Below are 16,193 nucleotides of genomic sequence, written 5' to 3' on the forward strand. Positions count from 1 at the left end.
AGAGGTGTGAGGGCGGGGATGGGGTGCAGGGGTGTGAGGGCGGGGATGGGGTGCAGGGATAGGAATTGAACAGAGAGTTCTGTGGTGCCTTGTGTTAGTTAGTGATGGAAACCTGCTGAAGCCTCTTTCCAGTGGATGATGATGTAAAGATTTTTCTCTTTTTCTTACCCCAGAGAGTCTGCGGCCACTACTGCCACCTACAGAGAGAGGTCAGGTAGATGTGTTGGTACCTCGTCAGCGTTTTACTCTCAGCTATGACCTAAACTGTGATCGGCTCTGTGCTGACTTCCAGGAGGACATTGATTTCCACTTCTCACTTGGGTGGACAATGCTCATCAATCGCTTCCTTGGCCCAAAGAGCAGTCGCAGAGCACTAACAGGATACAACGACCAGGTAAAGCAAAGGAAAAGCCTTTTATCTAGTTGTTAGCATATTTCTGGTTGTTGGCTTTTAATCAAGGTTGCAGGATAAATGTTGGTCAAGGCAAAGAGGTGAACTTTGTTTTTCCTTTAAATGATTCTGTGGGATAGGGGTCTCAGTTTCTAATCTCATCTAAATGAAGGTACTTCCAACAGTGCAACATTCTCTTAGTATGCCTAGAGTTGGACATCAACCCTCGAATCTCTGACCAGAGGCAAGAACACTATCACTGAACCATTGTTGATTGCTAATAGTGAGATTGGTTCCTCTGCTGCTTTGCTGACGCATGAGGTGATTTTACAGATTTGTATTGGTTGTAGGCTTCTTGATTTCCACTGATTCTTGTGTCTCCAGGTGCCACGGCAACTACCTATTACGCCAGTCAGCACCAGTTTACCACCCTTACCCCAGGGGTCCATGACCCAAGAAGAACTCATGGTTTCCATGATAACGGGATTGGCTTCATTAACTTCGCGGACATCTATGGGAATAATTGTGGTTGGGGGTGTGGTAAGTAATGGGGTGATCCCTGCCAAATTGCAAAGTCAGGAGCGGGTGGAGGAGTAATGACGTTCTGAGCTGGACAGTGGCAGTTTCTCTGTATAACTGATATGGTTAGACGAACACGAAACCTATGATAACCAATACTGATACATCGGACAGGACAGAGTGGCATTGCTGACATTGTGAAAAGGACGAGGAGGAACAGGTTTTGGGAACCTAAAGAGAAACACAGCTTCAGGATATTCCAAATCTCATCAAAGTCAATTAATTCCTTTTTGAAGTGCAGTAATTTCTCTAAAAACACCAAAGCCTGTATGCACGTAATACAGCATAATCCAATAGACAGCAGCTGAAGTGAAACCATTTAATATGTTTTGGTCATATTAAATAAAATGAGAAACATATCATGGAATTTTCCTGCCCAAATAAACAGGGCAATAGCTCTTCATTGTCTGTTGGTTGGGAACATGTAGCTGTCCAAAGGCTTGGGTCCATCGCTTTCTGACTGGTGAGATGAGACTTCTACCATGAGGCTACGTTGATACCTTGAAACTACCCACGTGAATTACCATGCTGGTAGAGGTATTTCATGGCTTGAAGGTCTTCCTCACTGTCCATTTCTGCGGTGGTTGGTTAGAACTGAGGTTACCTGATGACCTGATATAGGCCTTTAATGTGAATAGTTTTAAGGTAAATATAAACAGATATATTTTGGTTTCACTCATCAGGATGAGGATAATAAGGATCCAAAATTCAAGTTATCTCATGGAATGAAAATAGTTAGTTGACCCATTTGAAAGAGAATGAGACAGTTGCTTGGAATTGAGAAATGTTGATAATTATGAGGTGAGAGTAGGATTTAAGTCACTCACTGGTGTTTGTCCATGATCTCTTGTTGATGAAACAGTAGGCACTGTGTATACACCTAAGGGCTGTCTGATTTCTCATTCCTGCCTCTCGTTGATGTTACTGTATTACCATCCAATCATTCCTTGCTTAGCTGCTTGTTCAGATTGCCTTTGTAATATATAAATGAACAGAAAATCTACAGCTGCCCTTAAGAAACTGGGATTGGAATGTTGCAGCGAACCAAATAAACCAGCCTTTTATAAAATGATACATTATGGAAGTGATTTGGAGAAATGTGAGCCTCTTGTCTGATTGTATGTCAGGTATGGAAAGCAGTGGGTTGGCGGCTGATTGCATTGAGCGTGGGAATGTACGGCCTTCTGTACGTGTACGAGCGTCTGACATGGACGACCAGAGCCAAAGAAAGAGCTTTCAAACGTCAGCTTGTGGATTACGCTGTTGAGAAACTACAGCTCATTGTTGGTTACACTGGATCCAACTGCAGCCATCAGGTGCAACAGTAAGTGAGGGAATAGGACAAGTGTTGGAGTCAGTATAGAGATAGATCCCATCTTCCACTGCTTTCCTAAACACATTCTTCTACTTCCAGATCTGGGCTGCTGCTTTCAATCTTCAAAAATTCTCCCTCTGATTTTCTAATTCAGTTCCCCCACAGGCCCTGAAGCCATCAACACTTGCCTAGTGCCACCTACCTCTTGTCCCATTAACCCAATGTTAATGCCCATCAGTTCCCCACACTGACAATTGTTCTTCACCTATAGCATTAACTAATAAATTCTGGTGGGAATTCCATTACAAATAACGTTACATTGAAGCCTGATCTGATTTCACTTGTCATCCCCACTTGTAGCTCTAAACAGGCACCAATGGGTACTGATTAGCAGCAGGACCATGACTAATTCATGTAATTTCCCCTGGCTCTTCAGATGTTTTAATAATACAGTAAATGCTTAGCTTTTGTGTGCCTGTACCTTCCTTTCATAGCACTTCTGTTATTTGCTCTCCTCTGCAGGGAGCTGACGGGAACATTTGCCCAGTTGTGTCAGCAGGTGGATGTAACACGGCAGAACCTAGATGAGGAAATTAAAGATCTAAATAAGAAGATTGAACTGCTGGATTCATTACAGAGCAAAGCCAAGCTGCTCAGGTGAGTATCCACTAGTATTGGAAAAATCACTGGCAACTATTTTTAGCTTTGCGCACACAACATGATTACCAAAGCTTTTTGCTGTTCCATAAGGCCTGCTTTCTTGGAGTTTAGAGTCAAGTGATCAGGTACTATGCATAATGTGGTAGCTCTCTGACTAAGGCATTATGTGTGAAACTTCCTCCAAATGGAGAGAGAACGAGCTCCAGAACCCATACCTTCTGCATGCTATGACTGAATGAAGGTAGAATTGCAGAGTACATGGAAGTTGTCAGGTGTTCAACTTTGTTTAAGGAATAAAATCTCATTCGTAGTATTGTGTTCCTGGTGTCAATGCACCAATTCCTTGATGTCTACTTGTTGTAACCGACTGTTATTCTTTGCAGGAATAAGGCTGGTTGGCTGGACAGTGAGCTGAACATGTTCACTCACCAGTACCTGGAGCAGAGCAGATGAGAGCAACTGATTTGTGCAAGATTAAGAGATGATTCCTCCATCTGCAACGCAGATCCAACACTAACTACTATGCTGAGAGAGGGTGGGGGCAATGTTGGAATTTTTTTTTTGCCCAGAATAATTTATACACATTTGAGAATTGATTTAAAACTGGGACTGAACTAATAGTATCGACTCAATGATCAGTGTTTGACTTTTTACAATATGCATCACAACAGTCAGAAGGAGACCGCCTCCCTTTTCATGAATCAGTTCAGGCTTATTGACTTTCACTTGCCGCACGGAACTTGTCTCCCTGATCTTTTGGAGTCTTGAGGTCCATGATCTAGGGTGACCTATGGGATACTCCACTTATGATTCACAGACCACTTTTTAACTACAGCAAAATATTGGGCCTATGTACAGCTGAAAGATAATGAAACATTTGTATTTTGACTGGAGAATAAATCAGTTCCTGAGGAATGAAAAAATCCTTCTGATCCCATTCCCCAATCCTTACCCAAATTCACAGTCTATGTTGTCACAAACTTCTTGATAAGATTCCAGCCTGTAATTATGAGTCCTCTTGATTAGATTCCAGCCTATTTTGAGTACCTCTTATTCTAGGTTGTTTAAATTATTTGTACCCTAAAATGAATTGTTAGTGAGTTTTGTTTGGATGGTAAGCCTGAGCTGAATGTAGACCCAGTATGTAATGTTCTCAGTCTGTAAATCAGCTGTGCAGCAAAGCAAGCCAGTAAGAAAAGGATAACTGAAATTCAAATCTGAATGGACTTGGGTACTGAGCTTGTACATAAATGGGGAAAAGATTCTCACTGTATGGGAAAACAATTGCCTGTAATTTAAATTAACTCAATATTGGCAAGTGGTAAAGGGGAATTTCATTGTGCCTATTTGGATATTAGTAACGAGAGTATAATTAATTCTGATTTACTGCTGATAATGGGGTTTCATTGTATAAAAAGAATAGTTTTTCCTCGTTCTTGTATTAGATCTCCAACCCAAGTTGGAGTATCAAATCGGAATGAAGAGTAAGCAATATTGAAAATGGGACGCGTTTGCATTTTATGAGTCATACTTATGAAAAGTGGGACATTTGCCTGTACATATAAAAACGAGGAGTGTTGAACGCTGCAGATTCTGTGTGTGGATTGTCTGTGTAATGCAATGTGAAGTATTTTTGTTGATGTGATGGCGATATTTCTTACATTGACTTGAAACACTGCCCCAAAGGGAGGATGAGCATTCAAACCTCTAGATCTCTGCTGTGTTGTTTTCATGGTGATCTTGATGCACCCAGTTTTAGTGATGAAGGAAATTCTTTACCCTAAATATTGGTAAATTCTGTGTTTAAAAGTTTGCAATATACTGGGAGCATTAAGAACTGTGTTCATTCTGAACCTGTCAATTTTCACTGATAACAAATGCTTTATAAATGCATCATGAATAACCAGTTTGAATTTTGACCATGTACCCAGGCTGTAAAACTAAATCTGCCTTCTGGTTATACGGACAGAAATACAAGTATTTAATATTGTTGAATTAGCTGTTTTGTGTTCAGCCATTACTTTGAACTGAAAATTCTGGAACTACACTTTGTTAGTATCTTGGAGAAAAGAAGAGTTAATGTTTGAAATATTAAGCTACTTATCTTTCAGATGCAAGTCAAGTTGCTGTTTATTTATGTTCTTCACTGAAGAATGATGTGAGGGATCCAGGCTGAGGTTTGTTCCAGCTGAAATTTGAGTAGTTGCACAGAGTGGCAACACGAGGCATGGATGATTAGAGTTCAACATTGATGCTACTACATGACAAAGCAACAGAATTGGTTTAAATCTCAATACTTTTGATCATTCGTATGCAGTTGGTTTTAGTTTTAATAACATTTAAAATGCACTTTATGTTTCTGCTGCTCATGGTTGCAAAGTTTCCACTGTGTACTGTTCTTGTCATAATCTGAGGCTGGATTTGTTTAAAATAATTGGCAGAATAAATTTGTTTGGAAAAGTTCCTTTGTGTCACTTGCACCTTGATGAACAACGAGTGTTCTTATAACTTTGGATAGAGGAGCATTAAAGGAAGAGTTTGGAATATGAATAGGGGACACAATCCTGGACACTGACACCTACTGTTTTCTTTTTTAAAAAAACCCTACGGAGAAATTATGCCTGTTAGAGTAACCTAGCCTGTGCTGCATTGGCTAGGTCTGGACGTGCATTCAGATTACACATTCCCAATGTTACACATAGGTCACCACACCTCTCATGCTTGGACCTAACCTGTTCCTATCTATATGTCACTCATGAATAGGTACGGCCCATTTTGTGAACAAACCAATAGGGAGTTGGAGCTCGGTGACAGACAGATAGGCTGACCTATCAGCGAGAACGTCAGGTCCCAACCGCCGGGGCATCCGACCAATCAGCGGCCGCTCTCGGCGAGGGGACAACAGCGGGAAAAAAAACGGTTCGGAGAATGGCGGCGCCCCGTGTCTCGGGGGAGACTTCGGGCTGAGTGCGGCCAGAGTGTCTGAGGTGATGGTACCAGACAACCTTCGACTCTGCGGCAGGCAGTGAGGGCTCTTTTTCCATGGGACATTTCTATCTCTTGCTGGCCTTTCACTATCGTTCCTGGGGCAATTTTTCAGATTCCCTATTCCGAGCACTCGGTACTTTACTCGCACTGGGACTTTATGGACTTGTTCTTTGATGATCTATCCCTAACGGATGTCCAACAGCATCCTACTTTCTTAGTTAGAAAGCTGAGTTGAAATCCCAGTGCAGTGTTCTGGCACCGTCGTAGTGTCCTCACTTCTGAATCAGGAATTTTTAATTCCCACCTATTACAGAGGTGTGTAATGAAATCTCTGAATAAGTTGATCAGAAAACATCTTTTGAAAAAAAAAACAGCCTCAAGTGTTAAAGTTCAGGCTGAAACTTCCAGTGTGGTGCTGAGGGAAGGCTACGCTGTCAGGGGTGCAGAGACTTTAAACCAGAACTCCACTTCTGACTCTCAAAACAGAAATTGCTGGGTCTGGTAGCATCTGTGGTGAAAAAAAAGTGAATATTTTGGATCCAGTGACCATTGTTTCTCAAAAGTGAGGGTCTTATTTCTTGGTGTCCCAAAAAAAAATTTAATCTGCAGTCAACATCCGAAAAAGCAAATTTCTCGGACGTTATCACATTACTATCTATCAGACGTTGTTGTGCACAAATTGGCTTCCAAGTTTTCAACATTACAACAATAATAACTTCAAAGATTTTGCTGGCTGTAAAGCACTATCGAACCTCATGAAGATAGCTATATAAATTGAAGGTTTTTCTGTCCTTATTTGCAGCAACTGTTGAGTTAACTATTGGGAGATGTCACACTCTGACTATCTGCAGTCTCTTCGAGATCAGAACAAATATCTGCTGCAGAAGCTGAAGCTAAAGCAGTTAAAGATTCCATGGAATGTGCTTGTGCCCCGTGAGAGTTGTGATGGACCCTGTCGAACTGCCATCAAGTCAATGCAGAGCAGAGCTTCTACAGATTACCAAGGGGACTGCAATAACAGGAGTACAGAGGTAGATATTTAGTGCAGATTGGATTTAGACATCTGTCCTTGTGTGACTCAATATCATATATTGTTTAATAATGTCTCTGAAGTTCCTTGGGATGTTTTGCAATGCTAAAGACACTTTATAAATGTACATTAAGTAGGCTATTTGGCCTATTGAGTCCACATGAGATCATGACTAATCCTTATCTCCACTTTCCTGCATTTTCCACATAACTCCAATAAGGATTCCCTTATTGAATAAAAACTTATCTATCTCAGTTTTGATTATATGCAATGATTCAACCCCTACAGCCCTCTGTGAAAAAGAATTCCACATATTTGGCTCCCTGCAAATGTTAAATAAATTAGCCTAACAACATGCTTTAACCCAAAAGGATATTGTTGTGATGCTCTTTGATATCTTATTAGCTACCTTTCAGGTTCTTTATCAGGCTGTCAAATAATTGAATGTAGAGCTGCTTAATTTGAATTACATTTTTCAGTTTGCATTTGTGATTGTGCCACTCTACCTGAGAGCTGGATTTGAATGCAAGCTATGAGTGCAATGTTCAAGGTTGGTTCTAGCCTTTTGTTCTCAATGGCCCCCATTCTGATCAATATCAATATTATGATCTTTTTCAGCAAAAACGTGGAAATTCCCTAAAGAATTTGAAGGACCAGGCTCATTCAGAACTGCCAGGTCCAGACATGAGTGAAGATAATTCACAGCAGCCCAATGAGATGGTTCTGACTGAGTCCCAAAAGAGAAGGGAAGCATCTCGAGCTGCACTATCCTTTCCATTGGCACACAGAGGCAGAAAGCAAGGCTGGACCATTGGTGCTGGAGATGGAGCAGGCATGGAGCAGTCAGACTGGTTACTTGGGAGTAAAGCCCGGGTGATTCCTAACATGGAACAGAACTGTTCTTTATCAATTGGTATGTCACCTAAAGGTCACCTCAATGCAGTGGAGACACTAGACTGTGAATGGAATAATCTGAAGCCAGAGGCCAGACCCAGAAGCACCCCTTGCAAGTTGCTGACTGATTGCTATGTGTCAAAAGATTTTAAATGCTCAACTCCTTTTACCAAGCCCCCCACTGCACCAAGGTTAATGAGAGAGTCTGTGTACCCTGCTTCAGGACAGCTTTGTAGGGATGAAACCAACTTTAAGGGAAGCAGACCCAGGCATCATTCTCATTTCCTACAGAACTTCAGTGAAGACCCAAAGCCAAGGTCCAAGCTGGAGCCACCACTTTATGTAGAACAACTGTTGGATGAGGGTAATGATCGACAGAGAGAGCGATTTATCAGAGACATTCAGAAGCCAAAACCAATCCTTTTAGAATCTCATGATAAGGTGGCAAAGGTAGGAGGCTTCCCTGATTTACAACTGATATTCTGTTGCTTGAGGTTTTCCATGTTTGGCATTTTAACACCAAGAATATCTGTTGAGTTAGTTTCTTTGTCTATAATTGGAGTTATACTGGGTTGTTGGTAATCAACTGCATTGCTGGCAAAGTGACATGGTACAGGAACATTGACGGAGCCAGAATGGCAGAGTTCCAGGAACAGCGAGAACCAGAGTGATGGGGTGCAGTGAGAGAGACGGAGTGATCTTGTCCAGGTGCAGGAACAGTAACAGAGCCAGAGAAGGGTGGTCCATATACAGGAACAGTGACAGAGCCAGAGTGGATGTGGTACAGGACCCATTACACGACTGGGGTAGGGCTGATGTGCTTCTTAAACAAGTATCTGTGTATTGTCTTGTCTGGCATTCTGATTTGTTTCCGTAAATTGCTGTCTTTCTATTCTCTAAACCTATCCATGTCAGGTACATGGTGTATGCTGTTGTCTGCATCAGCGATCACTGGCAGAGGGGATGTGAGCTGATATCTAATGCCTAGAAGGAAGTGAGGACTGCAGATGCTGGAGATCAGAGTGGAAAAGTGTGGAGTTGGAAAAGCACAATAGATCAGGCATGTGGTCTTGATTCCTGATGAAGAGCTTATGTCCGAAATGTAGACTCTCCTGCTCCTCGGACACTGCCTGACCTGCTGACCTTTCTAGTATCACACGTTTTGACTCTGATGTTTAATGTCTACTTGCTGTTGGTAAATACATTTCAGACTGTTAGAATTTTCTGTTTAATTTTTAGGTGGATATGGGTCATGTCACATTCCTGTCTCCGAAAGAGGAGTCCAGCCTTAGGGCACAGGTTCAGGCAGTGCAACCCTTTCTGGGTTATGATTGGATAGCAGGTAAAGTGCTGTAATTGGCTTGTAGCTTTAACTGCCCATTTGGGCTGAGAAGCAGGCCTTTGTTTTTCAAGTGACCTTCTTTTGCCCTATCTGTTTCACTTTTCATTTCTCCTGGCATGCTGATCAGTCCTTCAGTGTACCAGAGCATTGATATTTGATTGCTATATGCTCGCAGGTCTGATGGACATTAACTCGCCAATGTCAGAAAAATCAGAGCAGTATTTTTTGGACCTGCAGGACTTCCGACGGGTGAACAAGGATGAATGTGTGCACCAGGAATACATGGAGTAAGTGTGAGATGATGCTATTGGAGAAATTATGTATGCTGGAGGAAGTCAGTCTAAACTGAAACTGTCTTAAGTATCAACTGTGGAGCGATTCAGCAGAACTCTGTTTTTGTTTTGCCAGATATCATGCACAAAGAAACCTTACAATCTGGTGACCCACTTGCAATAGTGATTGGATATTAATCTTACTCTCACTTTTTTCAGAGCAGAGGATCTTGATTTTCAGTCCACAGGTCAGGAGAAGCTTGATATCGACCATCATGTTCATCAATGTAAGTTATCACTCTGATGGAGATTATGTTTAAAATATGTTGTAATGGTTGTAGCACTTTGGTCTACTGAGAGCTCAGTGGATAAAGGTGCTATGTGTTGTGGAATCCAGAACGTTATTCTTTACCTACAGTTCATTGCCTGTGTTATAAGAGCTACAACTAATCATCAGGAATGAGGAAGGTATGCCAAGCAGGCTAAGATAAAAGGTAGGGAGGAGGGATTTGGGGAGGGGCGTTGGGAATGCGATAGGTGGAAGGAGGTTAAGGTGAGGGCGATAGGCCGGAGAGGGGGTGGGGGCGGTGAGGTTGGGAAGAAGATTGCGGGTCAAGAAGGCGGTGCTGAGTCCGAGGGTTGGGACTGAGATAAGGTGGGGGGACGGGAAATGAGGAAGCATTCCCAACACCCCTCCCCCAAGTCCCTCCTCCCTACCTTTTATCTTAGCCTGCTTGGCATACCTTCCTCATTCCTCAAGAAGGGCTTATGCCCGAAACATCGATTCTCCTGCTCCTTGGATGCTGCTTGACCTGCTGTGCTTTTCCAGCAACACAATTTTCAGCTCTGATCTCCAGCATCTACAGTCCTCACTTTCTCCTACAACTAATCATGTCTATATTCGGGAGAATAATTGAGCCAGAATTCCTGCTCCTGATCACATTTCAGTTCTTGTTTACGTCATGTGTTATAACAGCATCAAGTTTGCTGCTATTGTTAAATTGTGTGCTGACACTTTGCTGATATTAACTCATGGCACTTGAAGGTAGGCTGTTTTGGTAAGTAGTGGTGGTTGGCTAATGTCTGGTATTTGTGGAACTAATACTAAATTAGAATATTTTAATTTTTGTTCCAAAAGTGACTGCAGTTCAGTGGTACTTCGTTGGCTGTAAACTGCTTTGAGACGTCCAATGGCTGTGAAAGATGCTATAAAAATGCAATTTTTATTTTGCTTTCTAACCTCATCTTCTGGTTAGAGGGGAAGTGAATGTCATTGGAAATATGTGCCTTTTGGAACAAAGAGGAATTGAACCCAAGTGAGAGGCAGCACCTTCACAGGAAAAGGGGGTAGGACTCCTCAACCTCTCGGGCTGTCTGGAGACAGGCATTAAATTGCCAATGTTTCTCAAATCACATGAACAAATTTCAGAAACTGAATGTGATGCCACAGAAGCTGTAATGTCTGATAGTGACTGTTGATCCCACTTGCAGGGAAATCTTTATAACAAAGCTGTTGGTAAAACTGCTCAGCAGCTCTGTACATTGTCCATAATGCATACTGATCTGTTGCAATGATTTTGCTAATTGTCAATCCTGCATTGGTTCAAGATAATGTATGCTCGAACTCATGACTGTGATTGTTTCAGGCACTCACTCTTACCGTGTTAATAAACGTCTATTTGCTGTCCCACTGGAACCAGCAGCACCTTGTCCTGTTTGTAAAACTCCTAAGGCTAAGCAGCCGCACACTCTGGAGGAACCAGCTTATATCAGGTAGTATTCTTTTCATTGCTGCATGCATCAAATTTCTGTTTAAACTCACTGCGTGAATTTAAATTTTAAACATAAAGTTTTTTATAAAGCAGCAGACAAATGTCTGAGGCACAAACTAATGTAGGTGCACACAGTTTAGAAAATTTCAGAAGACAATGGAGTCTGATTCTAGTGAGACTCCAGGTTTATGTTTTTGCTCTCAGTAATTTTTAGGCTCTGGCGTTTTTCAGATGAAGTGATGTTAGAAGCCAGAGACAATTAGATCATGTTATAGATATAATTCAGGTCCTGTTGTAAACATATATATCTGTTCTTATTTTAATGTTCATATGATTTGTTTGTCTGGTTATAATTGAATATGGTACCAAAGGCCACCCAGTCGGTGTGTAATTACAGAGCAACATACATCCATAGACAGACAGTTTCTGCTATAAATGTAACCATAAGAATTTACAATAGCAAAAGTTGATAGGAATTGTGTGCAGATGAAAGATTTACATCGAGACCCCTACTGTAATGCAGTCCATATCTTGAAACCACATTATAAGCAAGATTGTGTTTTTTGATAGCAGTTGCCCAGCGCACAGGCTTGACCTCACCAATGCCTTGGCAAAGATTTTGTATACATCCATACAATTTCCAGCCTTTGCACTCCAAAATGGTACAATATAAGAACTTTAATATGAATTAAATACTTAGGATGCATTAAGTACAAAGTATACACAGGCTAATGTGCACTGTATTGGTGTATATTGAGCGTATTCAGACTGACTTCAGAGATTGACAGTTGTTCTGTCAGCGGTTCAAAGCCTGACGTAAGTATTGAACCAATGCTCAGCAATAATGAGGTGGGCACATTCTCTGAACATGTAGGTTAGTTAAGGACTGGTGGAACACTAGCAGTAGTAATATTTTCATTGCAGTCTGTCGATTTCATATCTTAAATTCATGATTAATAAAGTACAGGTTGGATCTATATCTCCATCTGAACTCCTTGAGTACCTTTCTAGGGAGAAAAGTTGGATAAGTGTACCCAATTACCACAAAATATGTATGATTTGGGAATCTACTCCACATCTTTGCCAATTTTACTTTGGAAATTGTTCCCAATTATTCTGAGAATCATTCTACTGTTTGTATGCGTATACATAAAAAAAGTAAAACCACAGAATTAGAAAAGAATGGAACATACTGCATTTTTCTTTGTTAATTTTATCAACATGAACTTAGTTTGAAGCCACAAAAATTATTATTTATTCACATTAAACACAGCTTTACCAAAAATGAAATTTTGGAAATGTTTCTGTTTCAAGCTTACAAAAGCACCAAGAGATATAGAAATCAGTACAATTCTTAACAGGAGACTATTGTAAAAAGTGACTACCAGAAACTTGAAGTGCTGCTTCAGTATAATTAAATTTTTTGACATGAATATTCACTTAGCGGGTTTTGAGAAGATTTGTAGCTCAGGTTGAAGTTCTGGATGTAGGTTCACTCGCTGAGCATGTTCAAACGTTTCGTCACCATACTAGGTAACATCTTCAGTGAGCCTCCGGTCAAAGCATTGCTGATGATTCCTGATTTTTTATATGTTTGGGTTCCTTTGGGTTGGTGATGTCATTTCCTGAGGGTTTCCAGTGGGTGATGTCATTTCCTGGGGTTCTTAGAAGAGACAGTAATGCAGACACTCAAACAAATAGCTCTGCCAACCATCCAACCCAACTTTGGGTCCACTACATGGATGACATCTTTGTCATCACTAAACAAAACAAATTAGAGGAAACCTTCAAGACCAACAGTAATACCCTTACTGGCATAAAATTCACTAAAGAGGAAAACAACAACAAACTGTCCATTCTGCAGTGGAGCGAACAGCCAATGGGGAATTTCAAACCAGCATCTACAGGAAAACAACATATACGGACCAAATATTGAACTACAGAAGCAGTCATTCCAACATCCACAAACAAAGCTGCATCAGAACATTATTCCAACGAGCTACCATACACTGCAGCACAGAAGAACTACGCAGAGCAGAGGAAAATCACCTATGCAGTGTATTCAGCAAGAACGGGTCCCCAATGAACACAGTCCACAGATTTCTCAGCAACAAACCCAAACAAGCAGACAGAACACCGTCCAGAAACCCTAACCATTCTCCCCTACATCAAAGACATCTCAGAAATAACAGCCAGGCTACTCAGTCCCCTTGGCATCATGGTAGCCCACAAACCAACCAACACACAAAAACAGCAGCTAATGAACTTGAAAGACCCTATACAGACAACAATCAAAACTAATGTCATTTACAAAATACCGTGCAAGGACTGTAACAAACACTACATTGAACATTCAGGCAGAAAACTAGCCACCAGAATACATGAACATCAACTAGCCACAAAACAACATGACCCTCTCACTAATATCCTTACATACAGATGAGGCAGGACACCACTTCAACTGGGACAACACATCCATCCTAGAGCAAGCCAAACAGAGATGCACACGAGAATTCTAGAAGCATGGCATTCCAACCGGAACTTTATCAACAAACACATTGGATTGGACCCAATTTAGCACTCCGAGAAAAAGGAAATTGACATCACCAACGCAAAGAAACCCAAACGTATAAATAGAAAGCAGGAATCATCAGCAATGCTTCGTCCGGAGGCTAACTGAAGATGTTACCTAGTATGGTGACGAAACAACTGAACATGAAGCTTCGAGCTCAGCGAGCAAACCTACATCCATGAATATTCACTCTTTTAGTGCTACTTGCTGCTAAGAGGAGCTTGCAATCTGCTGGTGGCAGGTTGGTGTGCAGTTCTTGTTTTGGGGTGTGGGTTGACTTATATAGATTCTCCCACTGTCTGGACTGAGGAGTTGGAAAGCAAATTGTAGATTTTGCTCCCAACATTTTTACTGGATCTAGCTAACTGCAAACAAACACATCAGCAGTATCAAGATTGTCAGGAGCCACGTTGGGTCTTCAGGGAAGAACTCTTCTGAAAGGATAAATATGGTTCAGGGGAATAGAGGGATTTCTATCGTGTACATAGTTTCCACAATCGGATTTATCCCTCCTTTTTTAATAATTAGTCACAATGGTCACATTCTTGAAATCCCTGGACATGTCCCGTCTATCCCATAAACAGGATGGACTGTTAGAGTCAGGATGCCAGCCAAGAACTACTGCACAGTAGACCTCAGGTGATATATCATCTGGCCCACAAGCTTTGTTGCTTTTCATGTGTTGGAAGGCCCACTTAAGTTCATCAATGGTTGGTAGGTCAACAAAGGAATCTTCTACAGACTGTTGTGGGATGGTGTGGATGTGCTGCAGTTCTACTACACAGTAAAGCATTTTAGTGCAGTACGATGGCTCAGTGATTAGCACTGATTGCCAGGGACCTGGGTTTGATTCCACCCTTGGACAACTGTCTGTGTGGAGTTTCCACATTTCTCTGTGTCTGTGTGGGTTTCCTCTGGGTGCTCTAGTTTCTTTCCACAGTCCAAAGATGTGCAGATTAGGTGGATTCGCTATGCTAAATTGCCCATAGTGTCCAGGGGTGTGCAGGTTAGATGGATTAGTCCTGGGAAATGCAAGGTTACAGGGGTAGCGTAGGAGGGTAGGTCTGGGTTGGATACTGTTCAGACAGTCTGTGTGAACTTGACGGGCCGAATAGCCTGATCCACACTGTAGGGATTCTATGATGTTTTAATTTCTCTTTTGTTTACAAGTGAATGGCAATGTTAATAAACGGGAAGAGGTTGTGACAATAATGCAGGTGGATCTGCAGTGTGCAGAGTTCTCTGTTGCTTTATGGTGGAGTTTTAGTGTAAATCTATTATCTGTTTATTAATGTCTTAAGTATAGTTATAGAAAAGAGCAAGGTGTGCTTAAGATGAAGATACTTTAATGAAATAAATTTCTGTGAGTTGAAAAGGAATCTGGTCCAGGTAGATTGGAAATTATGATTGACAGATAAAACAGGAAATTGAGCAATAGGAGAATTTCATTGAGAACATGTAAAAGTACAGACTTGACAGGATGTGGAAAGGAAAATCTTGCTAAGCCATGTGACTGGATGACCAAGTCTCTTGAGAGTAAAATGAAAATGAAAAAGATGGTTGTTGATAAATGACACGTCAATAATTCAGAAAGGGATCAGGAACATAAGACCTAAGAGCAAGAGTAGGTCAAGGGCTACTATATACATTGTAGTTCAGGCCTTCCTGATAATATATTAGTCTGTGAGTACTTTGTACTTAATATATCCTAATTATTGTGTTAATGTGATGGCTGAGGCTGGAGGAGCACACTGTTGCTGCAGTCCCACTATTCCAAGGGTCACAACAGAAACTAAAAATGTTTTGTTTTAGTTATGGAGTTAACCGATTAAATACCTTATCTTTATCAGTTGTAAGTAAAAAAATCTTATCAAGCAGGTATCTTAGTGAACTCATTAACTGAATTATTATCAAAGCAAAATGTATTTGCTGATGTAATAATTGGTTAGCATACACAATCAATAATATAAAAGTATAAATGCTAGTCCCTCTAAATATCTACAAAACACCACACACATACACACTCTTTTTCTTTTTTCAGCAAAAGAGATAATGAAATGATTTTTTCTGCACATTGATTTTCTGGAAAAAAATTCACTGTTGGCTAATGTTTCTTCTTGAAGGCAATAGGAAACAGTGGATGATGTTCTGAAGCCCGTCATTATGATGTCTTGGCACGTGTGGCATGTGTTACAAATTTTATTCGTGACTCTGATAGTTGCTCTCTGTACTGCAAAGTGGAATTTTCAGGTGTCATTTATGACCAGCATCTGTAAGTTCTTATCTCTGTGTTTGTTTGTGTTACTTTCAGAGTCAGTATCCCTAGATCAACCCTGCTTCCTCCACACAAATATAAGCCACACCGTAGGAAGAGCTTT

The 16,193-nt window shown here is 41.1% G+C and overlaps 2 protein-coding genes across 4 annotated transcripts in view; both read left to right on the forward strand.

Moving 5' to 3' along the window:
• mfn2 (mitofusin 2) overlaps positions 1-4,065 on the forward strand; it is a 15,987-nt gene extending 11,922 nt beyond the window's left edge. The window contains exons 14-18 of the mRNA XM_043675899.1: positions 174-394; positions 776-931; positions 2,098-2,294; positions 2,808-2,942; positions 3,329-4,065. Coding sequence (XP_043531834.1) covers positions 174-394; positions 776-931; positions 2,098-2,294; positions 2,808-2,942; positions 3,329-3,398 — 779 coding nt within the window. The 3' untranslated portion in view covers positions 3,399-4,065. The remainder of the gene's footprint in view (positions 1-173; positions 395-775; positions 932-2,097; positions 2,295-2,807; positions 2,943-3,328) is intronic.
• Positions 4,058-16,193, forward strand: part of LOC122540338 (migration and invasion inhibitory protein) — a 16,711-nt gene continuing 4,575 nt past the window's right edge. Inside the window, exons 1-7 of one of the 3 annotated variants that reach the window (XM_043675900.1) lie at positions 4,058-6,248; positions 6,736-6,964; positions 7,582-8,307; positions 9,097-9,199; positions 9,375-9,486; positions 9,691-9,758; positions 11,118-11,244. In XM_043675900.1, the coding sequence (XP_043531835.1) occupies positions 6,761-6,964; positions 7,582-8,307; positions 9,097-9,199; positions 9,375-9,486; positions 9,691-9,758; positions 11,118-11,244 (1,340 nt within the window). In that variant the 5' untranslated portion in view covers positions 4,058-6,248; positions 6,736-6,760. The remainder of the gene's footprint in view (positions 6,249-6,735; positions 6,965-7,581; positions 8,308-9,096; positions 9,200-9,374; positions 9,487-9,690; positions 9,759-11,117; positions 11,245-16,193) is intronic. The other 2 variants (XM_043675901.1, XM_043675902.1) reach the window with 2 other exon arrangements.

This window comes from Chiloscyllium plagiosum, chromosome 34 (assembly GCF_004010195.1).
Source record: "Chiloscyllium plagiosum isolate BGI_BamShark_2017 chromosome 34, ASM401019v2, whole genome shotgun sequence".
Classification (NCBI taxonomy): Eukaryota; Metazoa; Chordata; class Chondrichthyes; order Orectolobiformes; family Hemiscylliidae; genus Chiloscyllium; species Chiloscyllium plagiosum.